The sequence below is a fragment of the Ursus maritimus genome, unplaced genomic scaffold, assembly GCF_017311325.1.
Source record: "Ursus maritimus isolate PB19 unplaced genomic scaffold, ASM1731132v1 scaffold_8, whole genome shotgun sequence".
Lineage (NCBI taxonomy): Eukaryota > Metazoa > Chordata > Mammalia > Carnivora > Ursidae > Ursus > Ursus maritimus.
The window spans coordinates 75,689,296-75,713,320 of record NW_024426996.1 but is presented as its reverse complement, the minus strand read 5'-3'; the positions used below and the strand labels follow the sequence as shown (position 1 = coordinate 75,713,320).

Sequence of the window (24,025 nt, the reverse complement as noted above, 5' to 3'; positions counted from 1 at the left end):
CTCAGGGCGTGATCCTGGCGTTCTGGGATCGAGCCCCACATCAGGCTCCTCCTCTGGGAGCCTGCTTCTTCCTCTCCCACTCCCCCTGCTGTGTTCCCTCTCTCGCTGGCTCTCTCTCTCTCCATCAAATAAATAAAAATCTTAAAAAAAAAAATCTTGCCATTTGCAATGACATGGATGGACCGAGAGAGTATAATGCTAAACAAGGTCACTCAGGGTGTAGGTGATGGGGATGAAAATTACTCTTATCTTGATGAGCACTGAGGAATTTACAGAATTGTTGAATCATAATATTGTACACCCAAAACTAATTAACACTGTGTGTTAATTATACTTGAATGAAAAAAAAGAAAAAAATAGATGAGCACTGAGGAATTTACAGAATTGTTGAATCATAATATTGTACACCCAAAACTAATTAACACTGTATGTTAATTATACTTGAATGAAAAAAAAAGAAAAAAAATAGAAAAGAAAATCCCAACTCTTTAGCAGAGTTGTGAGCTCCCCCATTAGTGGGCCCCTGCTATCTCTCTAACTCATCTCCTTCCCTTGCTAACAATACTCCAGCCTTCCTTGACCCTTTCAAGTCAGTTCCTGCCTCAGGACCTTTGCACATTCTTCTCCTAGGTTCTCAGAGGGCTGCTTCCTTCTTAGCATCCAAGTCTTATCTCCAGTGCTAGCTTCTCACAGAGGACCTTCCTATTCACTCTCACTAACACTGCCATGACTCTAGTCCCTTACTCTATTTATTCCTTCTTAGCATTTGTCACTCACTTTAAAGTATTTATTAGTTTACTGGTCATGGTTCTATAAATATGCATTTGTGGGGGGGGCAGCTTGGGGTCTGAGATGGCCCCTTCCCCCACCCTGTGATATGTAAGGTCCAAGAACAGAGAGCATGTCCCAGTGTCATTCACTGGTGCCTAGATCAACGTAAGAAGTGCTTGGTAAATACTTCTAAACTAAGAACGCACTCACCTATCCACCTTACCTTTCCAACTCCTCCCTTTTAGACTTGCCAGTCAAGCTCATTATGTTTACCCTTCCCAGGTTGGTCTGTAATGATCAGTTTGAGTGTCTGTCCTCTCAATTAGATTATCAGCTCCAGATGAAAGGAAGATGTCTCTGACTCTAGTTCCGCATCGTTAGTATAGAGCACAGTACCTGGCACCTGGCGCGTGCCCAAAATCTTTCGTTGAATGAATTCATTTGGGACGTAACAGAGAATAAGTAAGAGAGCAAAAAAAGATACTGTAAACAGCCAACACAGACGAAATCCATAGACTAAAGCATGCATTATTTTCCTCATAAAGAGAGTCCCTGTGGGCCCCTTTCAGACAAAATTCTAACATGCTTGATTTTATATTTGCACCCATATCTTATTTAACTTAAGATGTTGGGTGCACAGATGGAGAACCCCAGGGGCAAGGCAGTGCACTGACATGGACCCACTCCCCCTGACTGGGTCTGGTAGATGAGACTCGGTGGTGGGCAAGACCTCCCATTAGAGGCTGTCGCTGTCTTGGAGAAACAGCCCTCCACACATTGGGTTTGACGTGTTCTCAGAACCAGCTATCTCGCCGGAGGCTTGTTTGATGTAGTGAAGACTTTCATGTCTCCCGAGTGTGGCTTTGGAACTGCAGAGTGCCAGGGGGACCTGCTGGGTGAGCGTGAAGCCCGGAGCGTCTCGACTGCATCCAGATGCCATGGGGGCAGATGGAGGAGTTTGTCAGTAAGGTCTCAGCTCCATTCATTTGCAACCCCAAGAACCTCCCCCCTTCAAGCAGTGCAATCTGAGGGTGAATTACCCTAAGGGGGCGGGAGGGGTACTATCATGAGACCTCAGAACAAAGCTTGCCCATTTGGTCAGTGCTGACAAAACAAATAAAAATTTTGAAAAAGAAAAAAAAAAAGATGCCATGGGAGGCATGAAATAGAGAAAAGGCCATTTCATATTCTCGGTGCTTAATTCCTCTCATGCAAACTCAGAGCGTGAAGGAGGCAGTGACAGAATCATTCCCTCCAAAGAAGTCCATGTCCCAACCGCCCGAACCTGTACATGTGTCACCTTACAGGGCAAAGGGACCTTGCCAATGGGATTAAGTGAAGGATGTTAGGATGGGAAAAATCCTGGATCGTCCGGACAGTTCAGTGTCATCATGAGGGTCCTTAAAAGAGGGAGGCAGGAGGGTCAAAGTCTGAAGAAGAGATGTTAGTACAGAAGCAGAAGTTTGAAGATGGAGGAGGGACCACGCAGAAAGCAGCATAGAAGGCTCTAGGAGCTGGAGAAGCTGGGGGATGAATTCCCGCCCTGGAACCTCGGGGAGGCACACAGCCCTGCCAACCCATTTAGACATTTGAGCTCGGAACTGTAAGATAATATACGTGCTGATTTAATCCACTGTTTGTGATGATTTTTTATGACAGCAACAGGAACCTAATACAGACGTCTAAAAGGTGCCCTATGCACACAGACAAGGGGCCTCAGAAAGGTCTTGGCTTGAAAGCAGGAGATGGGTTTGAAGACCCAGCTCCCACCTCTTCCGAGCATGTAAGCAAGAGCATGCGATTCGTCCCTGCTGTTTCAGTACCCCCCTTCCCCCCACTTGAGTCAAACCCCTGCAGGTGTGCTACCCTGACAAGCGAAGATCACTAGTAGATTGCGAGCTCCTTCCCTATTCCAATATATACACTTTGCAATGTAACCGTGGAATGTGGGACCCTAAGAAGCTCCTTGGATGAAACTGACTCAGTGAGGAGGGAGCCAGTGTTTACTGAGCATTTACTATGTTCCTGGCCAGGTTGTAGATGGGCTAGGGAGGTCCTCCTGCCTCGTGTGCATCTCACAGCATGGGGCAGGGTTTAGAAGAGCACAGGGCATGAAGCTGAACTGCTTAGACTTGAAAACAGGCTTGCCTGAAACTGGCTGCGTGACCCTGTATGAGCCTCTTCTCTGTGCCTCAGTGTCTTCCCCTGTAAAATGGGTAATGATCCCAGAGGCTTCTGGTAGGAATCACAGGAGCTAATACATGACACACAGCTGATGCTCAAGAAAAGGCTGTTATTTAGATACAAGGAAAGAAGTAGAGACGTGAAGACACACACTCACTTATACACACACACACACAGGCTGACTTGCCCCACGTCACACAGCAACAGGTGAAGGGCCAGGTTGGTTTGATTCTCGAGCCTGTACTTATGCCCAAATACCAGGTTACGACGGTGGTTTTAAAAGGGGTGATTCTCTATGGACTCAGGGAAACGAACTGAGGGCTTCAGAGCGGAGGGGGTGGGGGGCTGGGCTAGCCTGGTGATGGGTATTAAGGAGGGCACATATTGCATGGAGCACTCGGTGTTATACGTAAATAATGAATCATGGAACATTACCTCAAAAACTAAGGATGTACTGTATGGTGACTAACATAACATAATAAAAAATTAAAAAAAAAAGAAATAATGCACGAAAACACAAAGGAAGAAATAAATTCAGATTTACCGAAAAAAACCCCCCAAAACTAGGGGTGATTCTGCCTCCAGGAGACATGTGGCCACGTCTGGAGACATTTTTGGTTGTCACAACTGAAAGGAGACGCTACTGGCAGCTGGGGAGTAGAGGCCAGGGACGCTGCTCAACATCGCACTTCGCCCAGGACGACCTCCACTGCAAAGGACTGCCAGCTCCAATGTCAGCAGTGCTGAGGTTGGGGAACCCTGTTCTAGAATTTTCTCCAGAAAGTCACGTCATGGCATCATTAAATTACCATCTGTTTATCATCTTGGGGAGCTTGTGAAAAATCAATTTCTATCAGACCATTTTTCATTTCTTTCTAGAACTCTGAGTTTATACTTTGTGTTGTTATGGAATCCATTTAAATATGCTTTAATAAAGGGAGGGAGGCAAGAAAGGAAATTAAAACTCACCAAGCACCTTCTGTGTGCCGGGCCCTGTGCCTATCACTAAACGAGGTGGGGGCTGCTAGTCTCATTTCGCAGACAAGGAAATGCGACTGAGGGAAGCTAAGTCACTTTCCGAGGATGTCAGAGGCAGTCAGAGGGGGTGGCCTGATCAGACCCCAAGCCCATGCCTCTCTCTCAGTGCCATGTGGCAGGAGTGAGTTAACACAAAAGAAGGAAATGAGTGGGAGCTGGTACTGTGTTTGGTGGGTTTTGAAGATCGGCCACCATCCTACCAATGAGACAGCCCAAGATTCCTGCAAGAACTTGGGTTTGCAGGAATCTGGCCCCAGGGCCCATGATGTCTCATCTTAGCAAACAGAGTATTTCAAAGCATATGGCTCCAGAATGAAAGGAGAGAACTGAGGCAGGGCCGGGTGCCTCTCCTGGGACCCCTCTGCTTCCAGCCAGCCATTTCAGGAGGGTGGGGAGGGAGTGTGGCCCAGGGGAAGGGGCCCAAGTCCTCTCTCTGATACTAACTGTGATATGTGGGGGCAATTACTTCCTCTCAGCCTCCCAGTTTTCTTCTCTGTAAAATGGGTGCATTGATCTAACAGGGTGATATGATAGATGTGAAAGTGGCTGCTTGTTACTGTTGCATTATTACTACTACCGCTACTACCACCACCACCACCCTACTACTACCACTACTACTACCACCACCACCACTATTACCAGTACTGCTATTACTACTACCACTACCACTACTATTACCATCACCACTATTACCACTACCACCACTACTACTACTATTACTACTACTACCACTGCTAATATTACCACCACTACTACTATTACCACCACCACTATTACCACTACCACCACTACTACTACTACCACCACTACTACTACCACTACTACTACCACCACCACCACCACCACCACCACTATTACCAGTACTGCTATTACTACTACCACTACCACTACTATTACCACCACCACTACTACTACTATTACTACTACTACTACTACCACTGCTAATATTACCACCACTACTACTACTATTACCACCACCATTACCACTACCACCACTACTACTACTACTACCACTGCTAATATTACCACCACCACTACTTACTACTATTACCACCACCACTATTACCACTACTACTACTATTGCTTCTACTGCTGCTATTACTACCACCACTACTACTATTACCACTACTACGGCTACTATTACCACCACCACTATCACCACTGCTACTATTATTACTATTGAATGACTTGCCGCAGAGCAGGTCTCTGAGGACACTGGGGCGCACCTCCTTCAGTCGGTTACCCACAACAGTCAAATAGAATTCAGATCCCATCAGCCCTCCAGTCAGACCCTCCAACACTTTCCCACGGCACTGGGATCCAACAGCTGACCTAACAGTGCCTTACAGTTCCTTCCCACTCTCTGACTTCCCTTCCCTTCCACCCTGTTCATGCCACTCCCGCCACATACACGGCCTCGCTCTTTTCAGAACGGCACTAACACGGCAGCCCTCGCCTCATGGGGTTGTTGAGAGCCTGACACGTAGCCAGTCTGAATTGAGATGTGCTGTAAGAATAAAGTACACACCAACTCCAAAGACTGAGTTAAAAAAAAAAAAAAAGAAATTTAGAATACCCTATTAACACATTTTATATAATCATTCCAGGCTGAAACGATAATGTTTTGGACAAGTGGGCTGAATACAATACATTATCAAAAGTAATTTTATCAGTTCCTTTTTTACTATTTGGATGTAGCTACCAGAAAAATTTAAATTACATTTGTGGCTTGAATTATATTTCTATTAGGCAGCACTGTTCTGGAATTTGCCAGGCAGGTTCTTGCCTTCGTTACTGCCTCTGCCTGGAAGATTTTCCCTTTAGTTGTCTACACACGGGCCACATCCACACTTGCTTCCTGTATGTTGACCCACTTCATCCTCAGGACAACTGTGGCCCATTTCACGTGTGGAGAACCTGACACAAGCAAGGGTAAGAAGGCCAAGGCCACACGGGTGGTTGCGTGGGGACTTGAACCAATGGGAGGTCCTCTGAGCCAAGGTCCTTCCCCGCTTCAGTTGCCTCTCTGGGGAACATCACCTATTTCTGCTCCTTAAGGGTCAACTTTTGGGTACCTAAAATCCCCCCTAAATGCTGGCCATCCTGCCCCTAATATGGGGAGCTGAGGGGAAATCCTTCAAGCACTTTTATCAGCGTGAATCTTGCCATCCTTCAGATTCAATGATGGACAGCGTGTGAACACAGTGGGCCACTTTGCCATTTTGCAGCTTGTTTTTGACACCTCAGAGAAGTGAATCACGACCATGTAATTCCATCTCATTTGGAAAAATGCGAATTTAAATAAGGTTAATACTAATTCCCTAGGCCCCCACGAGAGTCCGGTCATTAACACTGTTAGAGAAGAAATGAAGGCGGAAGTGGTTTCCCTCGGGTCTGTTTCCCTGCCAGCCCCAGCCTGCACTCTGAGTCCACGTGCATTTCTGATACAAATGCAAATGCCTTACTTTCTGTCTCAACTAACTTGAGTTTCTTGTTAAAGGAGGTAATATGGGTAATGTACTTAGTGCTGTGCCTGGCCCAAATAAGTGCTCAATAAATGGTGCTGGTGATGATGGTGATGGTGGTGATAATACAGTGACAGTGGTGGTCATGGTGATGGTGGTGGAGATGATGGTGGTGATGGTGGTGGTGATGGTGGTGGTGGTGATGATGGTGGTGGTAATGATGGTGATGATGGTGATGGTGATGATAATGCAGTGACAGTGGTGGTCATGGTGATGGTGGTGGAGATGATGGTGGAGATGATGGTGGTGATGGTAATGATGGTGGTGGTAATGATGGTGATGGTGATGGTGATAATGCAGTGACAGTGGTGGTCATGGTGATGGTGGTGGAGATGATGGTGGTGATGGTAATGATGGTGGTGGTAATGATGGTGATGGTGATGATAATGCAGTGACAGTGGTGGTCATGGTGATGGTGGTGGTGATGATGGTGATGGTGGTGGTGATGATGGTGGGGGGAGTGGTAATCATGATAATTGTCAAACTGCACTACTCAGCTGAGATTTGTTGGTTTCCTTATTGAGCACTGACAGTGATGTTTTGAGCCCACCTCAAAACCTCTGCCTGTGTGGGAGTAAGGAACAAGGGGGATGGAGAGTTTAGGATGACCTACAGAGCAAGTAGGTCGTTGGTGGCTTCGTACGTTGAAATAAGGGGATACAGGAGGAAAAGCAGATTTAGGGAGGAAATGATGATTTCTGACTGGGCATGTTCAGTTTTTAGGAACCCATATGATGTCTGTGTGGAGTTGAACTGTAAGGAAGTAGACCCCTGGGTCTGGAATTTGGGAGGGAAGTGTAGGTGGAGAGCAGGAGTGGGGGCACCAGAGAAGAGTGGACATGGACACTATCAGTGGAGAAGACCATCCTGGGACAGCGTCTGCAGTGAGAAGTGCATGGGTCAAGGGCAGAGCCTGGGGAGTGCCAGCATCCATGCACAGGAAGAAGACGAGAGCGGGAGGGGACAAAGGACGGATGGCCAGAGAGGCAAGATGTAGGAAACAGACCTGCATTAGCCTGAGGAAGAGAGCTTGAAGGAAAGGGTCATCAAGAGTCTCATTAAGTGGGAAGAAAAGATAGCAAAGAGGCAAACACCTGCTCAGGTCAGGTTTGGTGCCAAACTACTGAAAAATAATTGTTTTTCCCGAGTTTCTTGAATTTTGGAATTGCAGATAAGGGGATGTGGGCGTGACAGGCATGGAGCTGCACCGTCCCGATCAGGCTTCAGGGAAGGAGGACTGCTGGCACATGCCTCCAGCCCCGTTAGGGTCAGCCTCAGCAGTAGAGGACCGCCTGGCCACAGAGCACACATTTCCCAGGGTGGCCCTCTTCCAAGGACTGCAGGCAGTGGGGTACAAAGGCCTGGGCCACAGCATGGCCTTTCTGATGGGCCGTTTCAACTGCAGACTCCCTATGGGTTGGCTGAGCTGTTCCTGGGCCCGCATCACAGCCCAACCTCTCCCACCACCCGCCCCGTGCCTTCCTTCAATGGGTGCGGACCCCTGATAAACACTCCTTATCCCAAACTGCATCTTGGCATCAGGTTCTGGACAAACTACCCCGTGACAGGGCCTGTGCTTTACATATGCCCCCTCACCTGTCCTGGGATGGCTAAAGCTCACGTCTATGCTACCATGTCTAAGACTGACCCCTAATCTGCTCCCTTCGCCTCCTCAGTTAACAGCAGCACCATGCTTGAGTCTTTTGGCTCTGGTCTTGCTCTGGGCTTGCTCCACATCCCACAACCAACCAGCCAAAGCATTCAGTCCACTAAAACTTACAAATATTACTGTGTTTGGAATTCACCATTTCTCACCACTTCCTCCACTGCCACCCTGGTCCAAGGGGCCACCGCCATCTGCCCGCCTGATTGTAAGAACTTTCTGACTGGTGTCCCAGCTTTTACCCTTGGCCTCCTACAGTCTGTTTTACCACAGCAGTCAAGAACATCCTTTTAAAATGGAGCTTAGAAGCTGTCACTCCTCTGCCCCAAATCCCCAGAGGGCTGCCATCTCTCCCAAAGAAAAAGCCTGAAGTCCTTAAAATGGCCTACAGAGCAGCACACGACCTGCCTGTCTTCCTGTCTTCCATCACTCGCAGTTCAATTCCATCTCCAGCTGATCTGCCTTCACTCACTCTCTGCCCTCACTGGCCTCCTTGCTGTTCTCGCAGCAGATCAGACATGTTCCTGCCTCAGGGCCTTTGCACTGACTGATCCCTCTGCTGAGTGTGCTCTTTCAGCTATTTGCATGTCTCATTCCCTCCAACCCTTCCCCAAATCTTTGCTCAATTGTCACCTTGCCATGGAGGCCTTCCCTAACAACCCCAGGTCAAATTCAATACCTTCCCAGAGGTGCTTCCCACCCACCTTCCCTGCTCTAATTTTCTCCACAGTGCTTATCCCATTCCAACACATGTGATGAATGACTTTTCATATTGTTTTTTGTCCCCCTCCACTATAGCAAGTGCTCTTTGGTGACAGGTGTTTTTCTCTCTTGTTTTTATTGCATCCCCAGCATCTATAGGAATGCCTGGCACAAGGTTCCATCAGTAATTATTTGAATGAATAGGTGGATTTAAACCTTACGAAGGGCCAGCAAAGTAGGTACTATGGTTACCTTTAATTTTCAGGTGAGGCCCAGCGAGATTAAGCCATTTGCCCGAAGCCACACTGTTAGTAAGAGGCAGAATTAGTGCCTGACCTGTGGAGGCTTCTTGTTCCAGGACTTTTACTTTGAATCAGTGTTATGGGCTGAATTGTGCCATCCCCTCTCGACACCCCCCTACAAAATTCATGTGGAAGAATGTTAGGAAACCTCCAGGACCTCAGAATGTGGCTGTCTTTGGAGATGGGGCCTTTAAAGAGGGGATTAAGGCAAAATGAGGGCAGATGGGCAGGCCCTGATCCAGGATGACTGGTGTCCGCATAAGAGAAAGAGGGACAAGCGTATGCGGACACAGGGAGAAGATGCCGACTACGAGGCAAGGAGAGAGGCCTCACAAGGAACCAACCCTGCGTGCCCTTCGCTCTGGGACTTCCAGCCTCTAGATCCACGAGACAGGACAGTCCTGGTGTTTAAACCTCTCGGTCTGTGCTTCTTGGTTACGCCAGCTGAGAAGACTCGTCCAATCACTATTCAAGCTGAGTACACAGGTGGGGTACGATCTGGTCCTGCCCACCTTTTAGTCCCCTCTGCTAACACCCAGCTCCCCCATAATGCCGCTAGCCACCTGGACCACTTGCCCACTTCCCACACATCCTGCTATCTCATGCATTTTAACCTTAGGAAAGGCTATTAGTACCCGACTGTCCCATTCCCCACCCCTCCCCAACTCGCTCACAAAGATGTCCGCATCTGAAGCCCCAGAATGTGCGAACATGTTAGCTTGTATGACGAAAGAGACTTTGCAGGTGTGATTAAATGAAGGACCTTGGGATGGGAAGATTATTCTGGAATAGGCTATGCAATCTGGGTGGGCCCGGGTAATCCCAGGGTCCTTCTACAGAGGAGACAGGAGGTCAGAGATGAGGAAGATGCCATGCTGCTGGATCAGAGGACTGAGGAGGGGCCACAAGATCTGGGGTGTGGGTGGTCTCTCAGTGGGAAAAGGCAAGCAAGCAAATGCCCCTGGAGACAGAGGGAACCATCGTTGCCCAGTGCAAGTGATTTCAGACTTCTGACCCCCAGAGCTGTAGGAGAGGAAATTCCTGTGGTTCTCAGCCCCCGCGTTACTGGTCATTTGTAGCAGCGGCCACAGGAACCAAGCGCAGCCCTGCCTCACCCTGCCTTGTCCCCAAGAACTGCGTTCTATTAATTCTCAAGATTCAGTGAGTGATCTCACCCTGGATCAGCAGTGTGGGTCCGAAGTGCATCACAGGGACCCCTGTAAGAGGGAGGCCGAGGGGTGCGGGGCAGACACCAGGGAGAAGGCCATGTGAAGACGGGGCAGAGATGGGGGGATGTGGCTGCAAGTCGAGGAAAGGCGGCCGCCACCAGAAGCCAGGAGAGAGACCTGGAACAGATTCATCCCCAGGGCTTCCGGCCCTGCCCCCCCTTCATGTCTGACTTTGCTCTCCAGCACTGCCAGGGAATGCATTTCTGTCCCTTAGAGGCTCCCGTTTGTGGTCCCGCATGACAGCAGCTGCAGGAAGCTGATACCCTCAGATGGAGAATCAGGCTCTCCCCTCCGCGGTTGTGAGGAACAGTGAAGTGTCAGACTCCATTGCCAGGTTCCTAGGGATCGCTCAGCTGGGAGGAAGACAGCAGCCAGCAGACACCGCAGAAGAGCCTGGAAGCTGGGCACCTGTCACTCATTTCAGGGACTGCAGGACCAGAATTTTCCACATTATTGTTGAAAATCCAGGCTTACGTGTTGACACTCTGGAGGGCCCAAATTCTTCCCCAGAGCAGCATTTGCTTGGGATTGCTTCGGAGGGAGGATCCTTCCCGCAGAGGGCGCGCAGCAAATCATGAAGAGAACGGCCACATTTTCCTACTCATGTTTCAGGAGATAAGCTCACTAACTCTGCCTTAGACTGTGGGAAAGAGATAAGTAGGAAAACGAAGTGTTTGCAGAAATGAAGGAGGGAAAACCACAGGAAAGAGGAGACCGCAGAGCTGGGGAGACATGGGTTCAAATCCTGGCAGGCCACCTGTGCCCCGGGTGATGTGGGCAAGGCAGGCTCCTTGTGTAGAGGTGCCCTCGTCGGGGACAGGGTGTCTCCTTTGCGGGGTGCTGTGAGGACCAGGGTGAATGCGGCAAAGTACTTAGGGCTCAGCAGAAAATACCAATTTAAAAAGTTCCGCTTGGTCTTCTTGAATAAGCCAAACGTGCCCCTGAGCCTGGCAAGTACCCTGCCGCCCTCCCGCTTGGCATGAAGGGTCAGGTGATGCAAGCCCCTCATTTCCAAGCCCACTGGCCCTGTACCTGCAGCTGCCTGGGGGTCAGGAAACAGTTTCCTAACAACTCTGTGCCCTGCTAGTTTCCAAGGCCACCGAACCAATCACTGCAAACCTGGTGACCTGAACTGACAGAAAGGTGTTCTCTCCCAGTTCTGGGGGCCAGAGTGGGAGTCAGCGTGCGGGCAGGGTTCATGTTCCTGGAGGCCCTGAGCAAGGAGCTGTCCCGAGGCTCTCTTAGCTTCTGGTGTTGCTGGCAATCCTTGGTGCTCCGTGACTGTTCCCGTGTCCCTCGAATCTCTGCCTCTGTCTTCACATCACCTTCTCCTCTGTGTGTCTCCCCGTGTCTTCTCCTCATCTTATAAGGACACCAGTCATTGGATTTCAGGCCCACCTTCAATCCGGGGTGATTTCACCTTGAGATCCTTAAAAATGACAGCTACCAAGACCTACTTCTAAACAAGGTCACATTCTGAGGTTCCGCGCAGACGCAAATCTGGGGGGGGGCTTGCACTGCTCACCCCACTGCAGTAGCTAGGAGCACAAGCACTGCCCTCCCACTGACTTGGGGAGCACCTGCCACGAGTGACCTCGGACAGCAGAGCCTCTCGGGGGCCCAGCTCCCTCATGTGCACATTGGGAAGGCAGCGGTCTGCCCGTGGGGCTGGTGTGAGGCCAGAGAGAGGTGGCTCGAGGGAGACACCCAGCACAGATCCCAAAATGCCCGCGAGATAACTGACTGCCCACACTTTCACTGTTACCATCATTACTGTGACTTTTACTGTCGTCCTGAGGGTCTGTGCCCGAGATGTCAATGGCCAGTGCTCAGGCTGGCTAGCTCACTGAGCATGGGTCTTTGGGCAGTCATGGAGCTAGTCACTAAGTCTAGAAGCTTCCACAGACAGGAGTGGTTTGGGCTGGGCTGGTGGCTTAGGAATTATTCAGAATACATGTTAAAATGCCATTCCTGCTCCCTGCCGAGTGGCCTGGACAGGGCCCTGGGCTTACATTTGACCACAGATGGGGGGTTCTGAAGGGTAGCTGCCCAGTTGGAGAGCTCCTTTTCTGGGTCAGCCCCTCATTTCACCGATGGGGAAACCGAGAGCCACAGAGGGACATGGCCTTGCCCAAATCACTGCAGATTTTGGCAGAAGAGCAGTGAAATTCCAAAGCATCCACAGATGGCCTCTCTGGAGCCCGAAATCCTCCCTGTGCATTAGCTGGGAGAGCAGAGGGTGCTGTCTCCTGTCCTGGCCAGGAAGCAGGGCTCAGAGAAGTGACTAAGGTAGGTCACAAGGTTGGCTCAAGGTCAATGCAGCCAAAGCCAGAGATGTAAAATGCATTATGAATAAGAAAACGTTAGTAAGAGGGGCACGTGGGTGACTCAGTAGGTTGAGCACCTGACTCTTGGTTTTGGTTCAGGTTGTGATCTCAGGGTCGAGCCCCGTATCTGCTTGGAATTCTCTCTCCCTCTCCCTCTGCCCCCCCAACTCGCAAACTTGCTCTTTCTCTAAAATACATAAATAAAATTTAAAAAAAAGAGAATACATTAATAAGAGAAACCAGTCTATGGACAGGTGGGGAGCCCTGGCTATCTGAACCTTTGCTATCCACACTCTTGTTTCCCAAACACAGAATAAAATAAATTAAGATAAATGTGTTGCCATACCCTTGCTATCCAAATCCAGTCAGTTTCTACATGAATCTCTGAAACCAAATGGATTTAGAGCAAGAGGAGGACCTGTATTCTTACTGTAGATGAGAATATACTTAATGCCACTCAGCTGTGCCTCCCACTCCCCACTAACCTCCACCTACAACAGGGAATGAAGAAAAAAAGAGGAAAGTTCTTCGAAATTCACTTATATAGACAAAATGAACAACAACCAGAAATCTATAAAAGCTGTTAAAAACCATTCTTTTTTTTTTTAAAGACTTATTTATTTATTTGACAGAGAGAGAGACAGCCAGCGAGAGAGGGAACACAAGCAGGGGGAGTGGGAGAGGAAGAAGCAGGCTCCCAGCGGAGGAGCCTGATGTGGGGCTCGATCCCAGACGCTGGGATCACGCCCTGAGCCGAAGGCAGACAATTAACGACTGCACCACCCAGGTGCCCCAAAAACCATTCTTTTCTGTACAGAATTCTGTACATTCTCCATAGATAGAGAAAGAAGATAAATCCAGCAAATTATTTTTCTGTATGATTTGGCTTTCACCAATTTCACGTTTAGCGTGCTGACTTTTGATGAGTTAACTTTCAGTAAATTGTTTTGCTTCCTGCATGGCCGACAGGTGGAGGGGTGGACATCGGAAGTTTGTCCTGTCGAGATCATCTGAATGATCAAGTCTTTGACATTTCCCTATAATCTGCCTTTACCACTGCAACTTGTCTTGTTATCAAACATTCCTCCAATTATCCCAGTTTGAGTGTGCTGATTGTGTGTACGTGTATGTGCGTGTGTGTTTCACCATTATTATCTCCAGGCCTGGAAGGATGTCTGCCCTCACTATTTATGAAATGGGTGAATGATATCTCTATATCTATCTATCTATTTTCTTCCTTCCTTCCTTCCTCCCTCCCTCCCTCTCTCTCTCTCTCTCCCTTTCTTTCTTTCTTTCTTTCTTTCTTTCTTTCTTTCTTTCTCTCTCTCTCTCTCTCTCTCTTTCTTTCTTTCTTTCTTTCTTTCTTCTTTCTTTTTCTTTCTTTCTTGAGTCCGTAATTGTCTTTCCAGACTAAATCAACAGCATAGACGCGGGAGCCCTTTCTCCAGCCACTAGGCACTCGGTAGGTCACCAGCAGGGTGGCTCTAGGCCTCTGGAGTATTTAGAGCAGAATGACCTTCTAAGAGCAGTGACCATACTCCACGTTGCGGGGTAGGTGGTGGTGTGTCTGTCCTCCCCACCGGCATGGAAACCTCCCTGGAAAGTTTCGCTTGGTGCCATGTCATAAAGGTTTTTCACACTGTAACTGAAACGCTTTGGTGGCCTCTCCTTTCCCTCAAAGATAAAGCTCGTTTATGGGGCCTCATTTATGAGCTGTCACGGCCACTGCCCCAGGATTATGCACGCAGATAAAATATGTAGCAGGAAACCGCCTGTCCTGTTTCTCTCTTTCCCTTCACCTCATTCCAACTCCCCGTCAAGCCTCCTTGAATTGATTTGCTCATCACAGAAGCTGCCTCAGGCAAACTCCTGGTGTCTTTCCTGGGAGGATGGTCCTTTCACTTAATCCTGCAGGGGCAGCCTCAAACGGGAGTCTCTCAGCCCCTGATCTATCAGCGTTCCTGAGCCACACCTTCCCAGTATGGCTCCTCCTTGGATCCGCTCCTTCCCTCCTTCCCGTCCAGTTAAGATGATCTCCCAACCTAAGTGGCAGCCTCCCTTAGGTAATTTCCCTGGGGCCTAATCTGTGCATTGTCAATGTGAATTGAAGAGAAGTTTCTAAAGGCTGACCAGTCCTATAGCGGGTGCGGCCTGGCAGCTGGGCAAGCATGGCGGGGCTTAGGGGAGCAGAGGGTAAGGGGCCCACACTGACCTGGGAGTAGGGAGGGCAGGTGGACTTCCCTTTAGGGAGGCTCCCAGATGCTGAGGGAGAGCTTGGAATCTAAACCGCCAGAAACTCAGCAGGCTCTGTGATCAGAAGAAAACCATGTTTGCGCATAACGGGAGTAAAACGAACACCACTGCAGGAAGAGCGGGGGCTTGGGACAAAACACTAGGCAAAGCTTAATGGTTTTGGTTGGGAAAGCACTTTAGGTTTATGGCTGAGTCCAATTTAGCCTACTTGGAAGCAGATGGAAGAAGAAGATGTCCACTGAGATACAACATGAACATTCATGGTTCCTCCCGGGAAAACAGCTGTTCCGGAAGAAGATAACCCAGAAAGCACTACAATCACACTGTGAAGTGGAGAGCTTCCCCTCCGTGATCTGCTCTTGTCCCAGGGACACGTTGGGCTCCTTGTCAGGGAGGCAGTGCCTAGGGTCACCGCCCTCGTTCCGGTGGTTTGCTGCAGACTGCATTACCCGTCGGGCGCCTGGTTGGTGCCTCCTCCTCTGATTTGTTCCCTCCCCTCCCGTCTGCCTCCCAGATGCCCTCTTCCACTGCAAATCTGCCCCATGACATTTATGCCTCAAACCCCCAACAGACCTCTCTGGAGCTCAGGATAAAATCATAAATTCTTAGTGCAACTCAACTCCCTGGGCTCTCTCGGTCTGCTTCCAGCCCATCTCAACATGTCCTCAGCAATGGGTGTCTCGCCCCGAGCTCTGGACAGTGGTTCCAGGCTCCACCCAGAAACCAGAGCCTGGCTCAGGGGGTGTAGGGTGAGGCCTGACATTCAGTGTTCGCTGTGGTTCTTCAAGCCGGCCAGGTGACTGTAACACATGCAGCCGCGTTCAAAACCACTGCTCTAGTCCAGGGTCCTGAAATCTGGGTACACGCTGGAACCACACGGGTGTGTTAGAAAAGGCAGAACCGGGGTTCCTTGACATAAACTTCTTTTTCACTCTGGTGTTTTCGCTGGCTGCTCCCCTCATGTGGAAATCCCTCCTTCCCTACCTGCAGGCTACCTTCCAAATGTCAGAATTGAGGGGCTCTAGCAGGGGTTGGCAGACTGTCTGCAGAAGGTCAAACAGGAACTACGTTAGCCTTTTTAGGCCACCACATGTAGTCTCTGCCACACATTCTTCTCTTTTTCCCTCTAAAATGTAAAATGTTAAACTTTTTCTTTTCTTTAAAAGATTTATTTATTTGAGAGACAGAGAGACTGAGCGAGTGGTGGGGGGAGGGGCAAAGGGAGAGAGAGAGAGAATCTCAAGCAGACGCCCTGCTGAGTGTGGAGTCCAATGCGGGGCTCGAACTCGCAACCCTGAGATCACGACATGAGCCGAAACCAAGAGTCGAAGCTTAACTGACTGTCACCCAGGTGCCCCAAACTTTCTCTTTTAAAATTTACAAGAAAAATAATTCTTTGCTCATGGGTCATATGAAACAAGCTATGGGCCAGATTTGGCCCACATGCCATAGTTTGCTGACCCCGGATAATAGAACTGTCAGTTTTGTGAGGTAGTGAGTTCCCCACTGTTTGAAGCACTCAAGTGATGGAGGGATTTGTGGCAGGAATGCACATCGTCTATGGCTGTGCTTGCACTCCCGCTGCAGAGGTGAGTAGTTGTGATAGAGACTGTGTGGCCTGTGAAAATATTTACTATCTGGACCTTTACAGAAAGAGTTGGCCAATCCCTGCATTAAATAAATGAGTGTATACAGGAAACAGATGAGCCAGTGAAGGTGTGACGAAGCGTGTGTGGATGACGTGCATGTGTAAATGCGTGTGCACGTGTGTACTTGTGTGTGTGTGTGCGTGTAGGTGCTGACTGTAGATTAAGAGGTCAGGAGAGGACTCACCGGGCCTGACGTCTCAAGCGGGATTTCCACACCAGCCCATAAGCCCTGGGGGAGCGGAGGCTGCCCTCCTGGTCTGCTGCCCAGTGTTCCCCTGGGGCCTCTGGCTGCCCCCCTGCAGGGGCGCCCACGTGAATGCTGTCCATAGAAGGGGTGATGGGGGGCCCTGTGGGACTGAACACATTTCTATGTGCCCTTGTTGGTCCTCTGGTCGATTCGCTGCATCACCTGGAGGGTGCCTCTGCCTTCCTCAGCCCTCTGATCACCACCACAACACGGTGCGGGTGTGTGTGCGTGTGTGTGTGTGCACACACGTGTGCATGCCTAACACCCTTCCTCCCTCGTTCTGCAGCCCATTCTGCCATCTCACTGTAACAGCCTGCTGTCCTGAATCGGGGAAAGATGCTGTCCATCCAGCACAGATGCGACAGGACACGGAATGTGATGGCCCATGAGAAGCAGCAACACAAAGCAATTCAGTCCTACGTGTACTGATCAAAGCGTAGTGTTGTTTTCATCAACACAGAAGCCAAAATAAAGAACCACAGCCACACCTGCCAGACAGACGTGCGCAGTGTCAGACCTGCCCCGACCCCCTTCTCAGTCCCAGCTGAGGGGGACCCCTGTCTGATGGGGCCCCTGAGGACACAGACACAGAGCCAGGGAACAGCAGGGCCATTTTATAGATGGGGAAACTGAGGCCCAAGGAGACCAGAAGACTTTCCCACTAGGGAAATGGCAGAGCTGGGGCTGGAAGTGAGTCCTGAGGAAACCGAGGCTCAGAACACTCCAGACTCCACCCTCATGCAGCTACAGTATCTGGTGGTGATCAGGGCCCTGGGAATCAGGTGGCTGCGTCACAGCTCACTCCCGTCCCCACCTTCCCTAGAGCTGTCACAAGCCTTAAATGAGCTAATGTGAATCAAGTACTCGGCCACGTGGAGCACATACCCAGCGATCAATAAATACCAGCCATTACTATTATCATTATTGCTATTATCATAACATCTTCCACGCTTAACGGTCGCTTCTCCGCGGCACAGACTGTAACTGGAGTACCTCCCGTTCATCCCAAGCTAGTGTACCGGGCTCAGAGCTCTCGCAACCGTTAACTGTAGCTGGGCTGTTGCTCTGTGTTCTCAGCCCCCCAACCCTGGGTGAGCCTGTTACCTGTTACCTGCCAGCTGTGGGATGGAGATGAAGGCCATCACTGCATTTAAACAGGGAGGGGACTCTCTCTCCCCCTCCGCTCCCAGTCAGGCCTTGCCCCTCCCGGGCCCCAAGCCCCCGTGTACAGCGAGAACACCCCGGCTCGGTGGTGCCGGGGAGAAAGGCGGCGTGCCTTACCTGGCCCACTGCAGAAGGAGGCGATGATGGCCAGGATGCACACGATACTCAGGTACGGGATCCAGGAGGCGTGGTCCTGCGGGAGAGCAGGGGTGTGGGCAGGGGAGGAGGCAGCGGGGCAGACAGACCTGGGTTCTCACCCCAGCACCTCCCTGATCCATCTGCATGACCTGGGGCAGGGCACTTCACATCTCTGAGCCCCGGTTTCAGTGTCCATAAAATGGGGATAATGATAACCCCCAAGCCATTCCATCCACCTGTTTTACAGAGGTGAGGTGAAAGGAGATGATGCCTCCCAAGAGTTTAGCAGTGTCCTCAGCATACAGCACGGGGTAAATAAATGAGTAACTAACACTGATTGAGTGCTTAGTCTGAAGCAGGCAACATGAGAAGTTTTATAGGCATTATCACATTAAAAAAAATTTCTTAGTTAATCCCTCTCATTGTGTGAAACACTACATTTCTACCCCTGCTGTCCTGACAGATATAAGTTAACTGGTGTCACTAAATATGTCTGGAGGGGCTGTCATTTGTCTGGCGGGGTCGAGGTGGCTCGGTGCTGGGCATGGAAAGGTGTCCTAGCAGACTGGTCATCTGATCATTAGAACATGGTGTCACCAGTGATGGGACATGGTGAGCATGTTTGGAAGTGGTGGGGCACCTCAGCCCAATCTAGAGAGATTCAGGGAAGGGAGGAGCCTGTGTTCGGCTTTGAAGGTTAAGCCGTGTTCACACAAGAGCAAAAGGAGAGGAAAAATAGTTCCAGGAGAGGGTTCTACATGAGCAAGGGCACAGAGGCACAGGAGAGCACAGCACGGGGGTGAGCAGCAAGTGTTCAGAGTGGAGGGTGACGGATAGAGAGGGGGGAGAGCAGTCCTTCCATGTCCAAGTCCATCAGCTCTTGCTGAAGGAGGATCTAGGACTGAGGGGAGTACTGTGGGCTCTTGTAAACTGCATGGCCCACTGCTGCACCAAGTTATCCATCCATCCATCCATCCATCCATCCATCCATCCATCCATCCATCTATCCATTGATCCATCCACCATACATCTATCCATCCATCATCTATTCATAAATTCACCCATCCACTCATCACTCATCATCCACCCATCCATCCACCCATCATCCATCATCTATCCATCATCATCCATCCATCCATCCATCCATCCATCCATCCATCCATCCATTCGTTCATTTGGCAGATTGTTTTTAGTTCCTCCTGGGTGCCATGCACTGGGCTCAGAAATGATACAGGCATGGCCCTTTCTTCCACAACTGTATGAGAAAAGAGAGATGAGTCAACAGGAAAAGCCAATCCTGTGTGATAAGTGATACTGCAGGGTTGCCCCTGGGGTCCCTGGGAACACAGAGAAAGGTGCCTCACTGAGACATGGGGTAAGGGACGGCTTCCTGGAGGAAGAGGTAGTCAAGAGATGTCCAGGGCTGCTTGAGTATGGAAAGCAAGAGAAGCCAGTTGAGCGGGGGGCGCCCAGGAAGAGGAAAGAGCAGACTCTTTGGAACCTGCCAGGGAACAGGGCTGGAGGAGTGGGGAAGGAGGGACAGAGGCAGAGGAGGGCAGCCAAGCAGGGAAGAGCTCTGAAACCTTCTGAAGTGAAGCCTAGCAGGGTCCACTTGCTCCAGGCAGCCCTTCCAAACATCTGCCACAGCTGCAGAAACATCACCCAACTGGTGAGGGACCCAGCTCGGTCAGTCTGAGGGGCCTACAAGGGCACCCCCTGCATGACAGCCCTGGTCTGGCAGTCAGGAAGGAGGGGTCACTGCCAGCACATTACCCCTAGGGCTGATGTTTCCGTCTCCTGCCTGGTCAGTGCACCAAGCGGCACTTCCTTTCTGAAGGACCACCATGCTAATATTGCCTTTCTCTAGAGTTTTTTGCGACATTAAGACATTTGGCAAGTGATCAACACGTGCAACTTTCTACTCAGGGATTCATTCTTGAAAACTCCCAGATTTGCTGACCACGTGACCTTGCCTCCTGCTTCCCTTGGTGCTGAGCCAGGCTCCAGGCACCGAGAAAGTGCTCCGTCACTGCAGGCTGTGCGAGCAGTACAGGGATGGGGGGTGGGGTGAGGGGGTGGGTAGAAGGAACCCCCAAGATCCTGGAATCTCATCCCAGCTCTGCCATTTACTAGAACCTTGAGCAGCTTCATTTATATTTATGCCTCAGCTGCCTGTCTCCATAAAAGGGAAAAATACCACTTTCACCAGTGGTATTTTCCCAAACCTACATTCCCCTAGCACTTGTCAGGTCTGGGTGCCCTTCCAAACACTGTAGGTACATTTTCTTACTTAATCCTCCCAACGCCCCTGGGTACAGGGACAACTGTCCCATTTTAGGGATGGGAGCAGAGTCCCTGCTGGAACGCACAGGCAATGACGTGACAATTGTGGAAGTGCCTCACGTGGCAGCACCAGCCGCCCTGTGCTGAAATGTAGGAGCCGAAAGAGGCATCTTAGGGGTGGTCTAGTGTGGTCTCCTCTATTCCACAGTTGGGTAAACTGAGGCTCAGAGAGGGGACATATCTTGGCCAAGATCAGACAGCTCATTAGAGGCAGCGATAGGACTATATATCCGGTCTCTGTCTCCCAGTCCAAGGACCCATTAGCAAACCCTCCTCCTCGAGGGCACCCAGCAGCTTCTGAGCCAAGATGGCCCTTGGAATGCCATATTGCCAGAGGTGTCTGTAGACAGTACGAACTTCCTAGCCAAGGCCCCAGAGCACCAGAGCCGGAAGGCAGCTCCATGCTGACCTCTCTCAGGGTATGACATGCACATCCTCTCACCTGCAACGTCAGTGTAACAGTGAGGATCCCAAAGAAGAGGGCCATCAGTCCAAAGCCACCGATGAGGAGAGGTCTCCGTCCCAGGCGCTCGATGACCAAGCCCTAGGTCAGGGTGAAAGAGAGATGGTTATTACTTCCCTTCTAGCAGCAGGAGAAGGGGCTGTGGAAGCAGCACTGGGGTCATGGTTAAAGGACAGATTTGACCTTCAGATAGCCCAGCCACTTTCTCCATGGCCACAGCCAGAGAGGCAAAGGTCTTTATGAGAAAGGGAGGGAGAATAAAATCACCATCCTAGAGCACTATGTGTGTCCATACCCTCATCTTCCCTTCTAATCTTCCTTATTGGGGAAGGGTGGGCTTATCTGCCAAAGGAACCCAACGGACATGGTTGCCTTAGCCCTCCGCCCACTCTTTGGAGCCAGCCTGCCACAGAAAGGAAGGGCGCTCCACTCCTAGAGCCCCTGTGTTGTCCATTCCACAGGGGCAGACTCCTACAGACTCCTGGGCAGGGGCCCAAGGGCAGGAGTGTGCAGAGAAGGTACTGACGTTTTCCACTCAGCCTGTGCCTCGGTGGGTCGGTTTCATTCTGGGGTGTGATAGCAGGAAGCTCCTCTGACTCAGCTCCTGAAGCCATGTCCCCCAGCCCAGCTTCCCACAGCTGTAGGACTGTCACTGACCTCTACCCAGCTGGCCCCTGTGTCTACCTCTCAGTTGGGCAAAGGCAGGGCTCTTCACTGAGCTCCTTCACATACCAATGACCCTGAGAAATAGTGATGTAGGTAAGTGTCAGAGACAGGTAGACTTGGGTTTATATCCTGGGTCAACCACTTTCCAGATGTGTGAGCTTTGGCAAATGACTTCCCTTCCCAGAGCCTCAGGGCCTTTATCTGTGAAAGGAGGTCCAAAATACCCTCCAACAAGGCTGTCTGGAAGGGGCAGGCGATTCAATAGAGACTGCATTCAAAACACATAACAAGTCTTCCGGTCATGCCAAGACCTTCCCTCTTCTTCCCTCCTTCATCCCAGTGCACAGAAAGAAAACCCCAAAGATCAGAGGGTGAACTAACTCAGTGGCCATCACACAGCCAGTAAGAGAGACACAGAGACAAAGATGGGTGGGGGAGGGGAGAAAACTTGAATTCAGGGTATCTGAATAAAAATGCACAACTATTCTCCATTGGGCAATCAGGCAAGGCTTCCTGGAGGAGGCAACAGTAGCAGGAACTTGTCAGGCAGAGGGACCAGTGGGAGCGAAGGCCCTGGTCAAATGAGCCATCTGGTTTGGATAAGGCAAGGGAGTGACACCGCTGAGGGCCACAAAGCCAGAGCAGGTGTTTCTCCTGTCTGCCAGCTTCACGTGATGGTTCAAAAGCCAGAGCATCCAACTGAACGGTCACAATCCTGCCCCAAAGCCTGACAGAGTCTGGCTGCAGGAAACCCAAAGCCCTCCTCTCCCTCTTTCCTCAGGCCCAGCTCTCAGGAGGGCGGGTCGTAAGAAGCCCTCTGGGTGGGCTCTCCTGGAGCTGGGGTGGGGCATTGTTCCACTCAGCCAAGTGCACGCCGAGAGATGAGCGGGCACAGCTCTAGACCAGCTGAGTACCTGCCAGATTGGCCACGGGGTGCTGCCTGGCTACCTTGGTGTGAGCGTTGAGGGGACCGGGGGGCTCTGGCATGGAAAGTCAGGGGCTCAGGCACAAAACATGCTTGGCTGATGGCCAGATGACTGGAAAACACCTACAACTTCCCTCAGGAAGCCTTTCCCTCTGCGGCCTAGGAGGGCAGGCAGCCCCAAGCGGCTAAACTTGGCCTCCTCTGACACCAGACCTGACAGAGCAGAGCACAGGTGGTGTCCAGAGGCACATGGACCTGAAACAGGCAGACCTGGGTTCGAGTCCTGTCTCTGCATCCAGGACAGGTGATTCGGCTTCTGTGAACCTCAGTTCCTCACCTGGCAAATGGAAACGGTGAGACTGTCTTTGCAGTGCAGCCATGAGATCAGAGGCCAAGAACTCACAGTGCTGGAAGTAGACTCATGAACAACAGAGGCTTCCAACAAATGGCAGAAGAGGTATCATTCATTCATTCATTCATTTGAGAGAGAGAGCATGAGAGGGAAGAGGGGCAGAGGAAAGAACCCTCAAGCAGACCCCCAGCTAAATATGGAGCCTGACATGGGCCTCGATTCCAGGACCCTGAGATCATGACCTGAGCCAAAATCATGAGTTGGATGCTTAACTGACTGAGCCATCCAGCTGCCCCAGAATATGTATTAGTCTTGCAGTCAAGGGGTAGCCTGGGTCTGTCCCAGTTCCTGCCTCTAACTGGCTGTGTGGCCTTGAGCCAGTCAGGCATCCTCCTGTGTCTTCCTTGCTCCTTTCCGATGACGATGGGTGGGAGTGGATGGCGACCATTTGCCAAGTGCCTGTGACGTGCCCGACGCTGCATTAAGCACTGCTCGTGCATCAACTACTCAATCCTCATGGCGACTTTATAAAGTAGGACCGATTAGTTGTCTGTTTTTACAGGTAAAGGAACTGAGACACAGAGGTTTTGGGAACATGTCCAAGGTCACATGGCTGGTAGGAGGCAGAGGTGGGATCACCCACAAAGCCTTCTCTGAGACATTAAAATTTTCCAGACTAGAAAGAGACCAAGCCACCACTTTGCAACAGCCCCCTGTCACACCCAATATACAGCACCCTGTTCCCTGACCATGTCCTCACTTCAAGGCTGGGAGCTTCATCTTTATTTCCCAGAACCTAGAAGAGCACGCGTTGAGGTGCTGAGCCAATGTTTGCTGACTGAGGGAAGGTGTATCTTTGTGAGGCAGGCGTGACAGTTCACATATTGCAGAGGAGGACGATGAAGACGGTATGGTCACTCAGTGGGAAGCCAGCCCGGGGAGACCCATGAAGGCAGCAAAGATCGGCAATTACTGAGAAAGTTCTAAAGAGAAAGAACGGCCAGCATCTAAGTCATCTCTCCCCACCAAGCCCTCATGAGTTGGGTCCCACCAAAGGGAAGGTCCAGCTCGGGGCTCCTGGAGC

General features: G+C 50.6%; 1 protein-coding gene across 15 annotated transcripts in view; it reads right to left on the bottom strand.

Annotated features, from left to right (window-relative positions):
- Positions 1-24,025, bottom strand: part of SLC2A9 (solute carrier family 2 member 9) — a 260,925-nt gene that overhangs the window by 47,626 nt on the left and 189,274 nt on the right. For all 15 annotated transcript variants that reach the window (XM_040625291.1, XM_040625294.1, XM_040625290.1 and 12 more), the window contains 2 exons: positions 20,978-21,079; positions 18,172-18,247 (listed from right to left, as the gene is read on the bottom strand). In XM_040625291.1, coding sequence (XP_040481225.1) covers positions 18,172-18,247; positions 20,978-21,079 — 178 coding nt within the window. The remainder of the gene's footprint in view (positions 1-18,171; positions 18,248-20,977; positions 21,080-24,025) is intronic.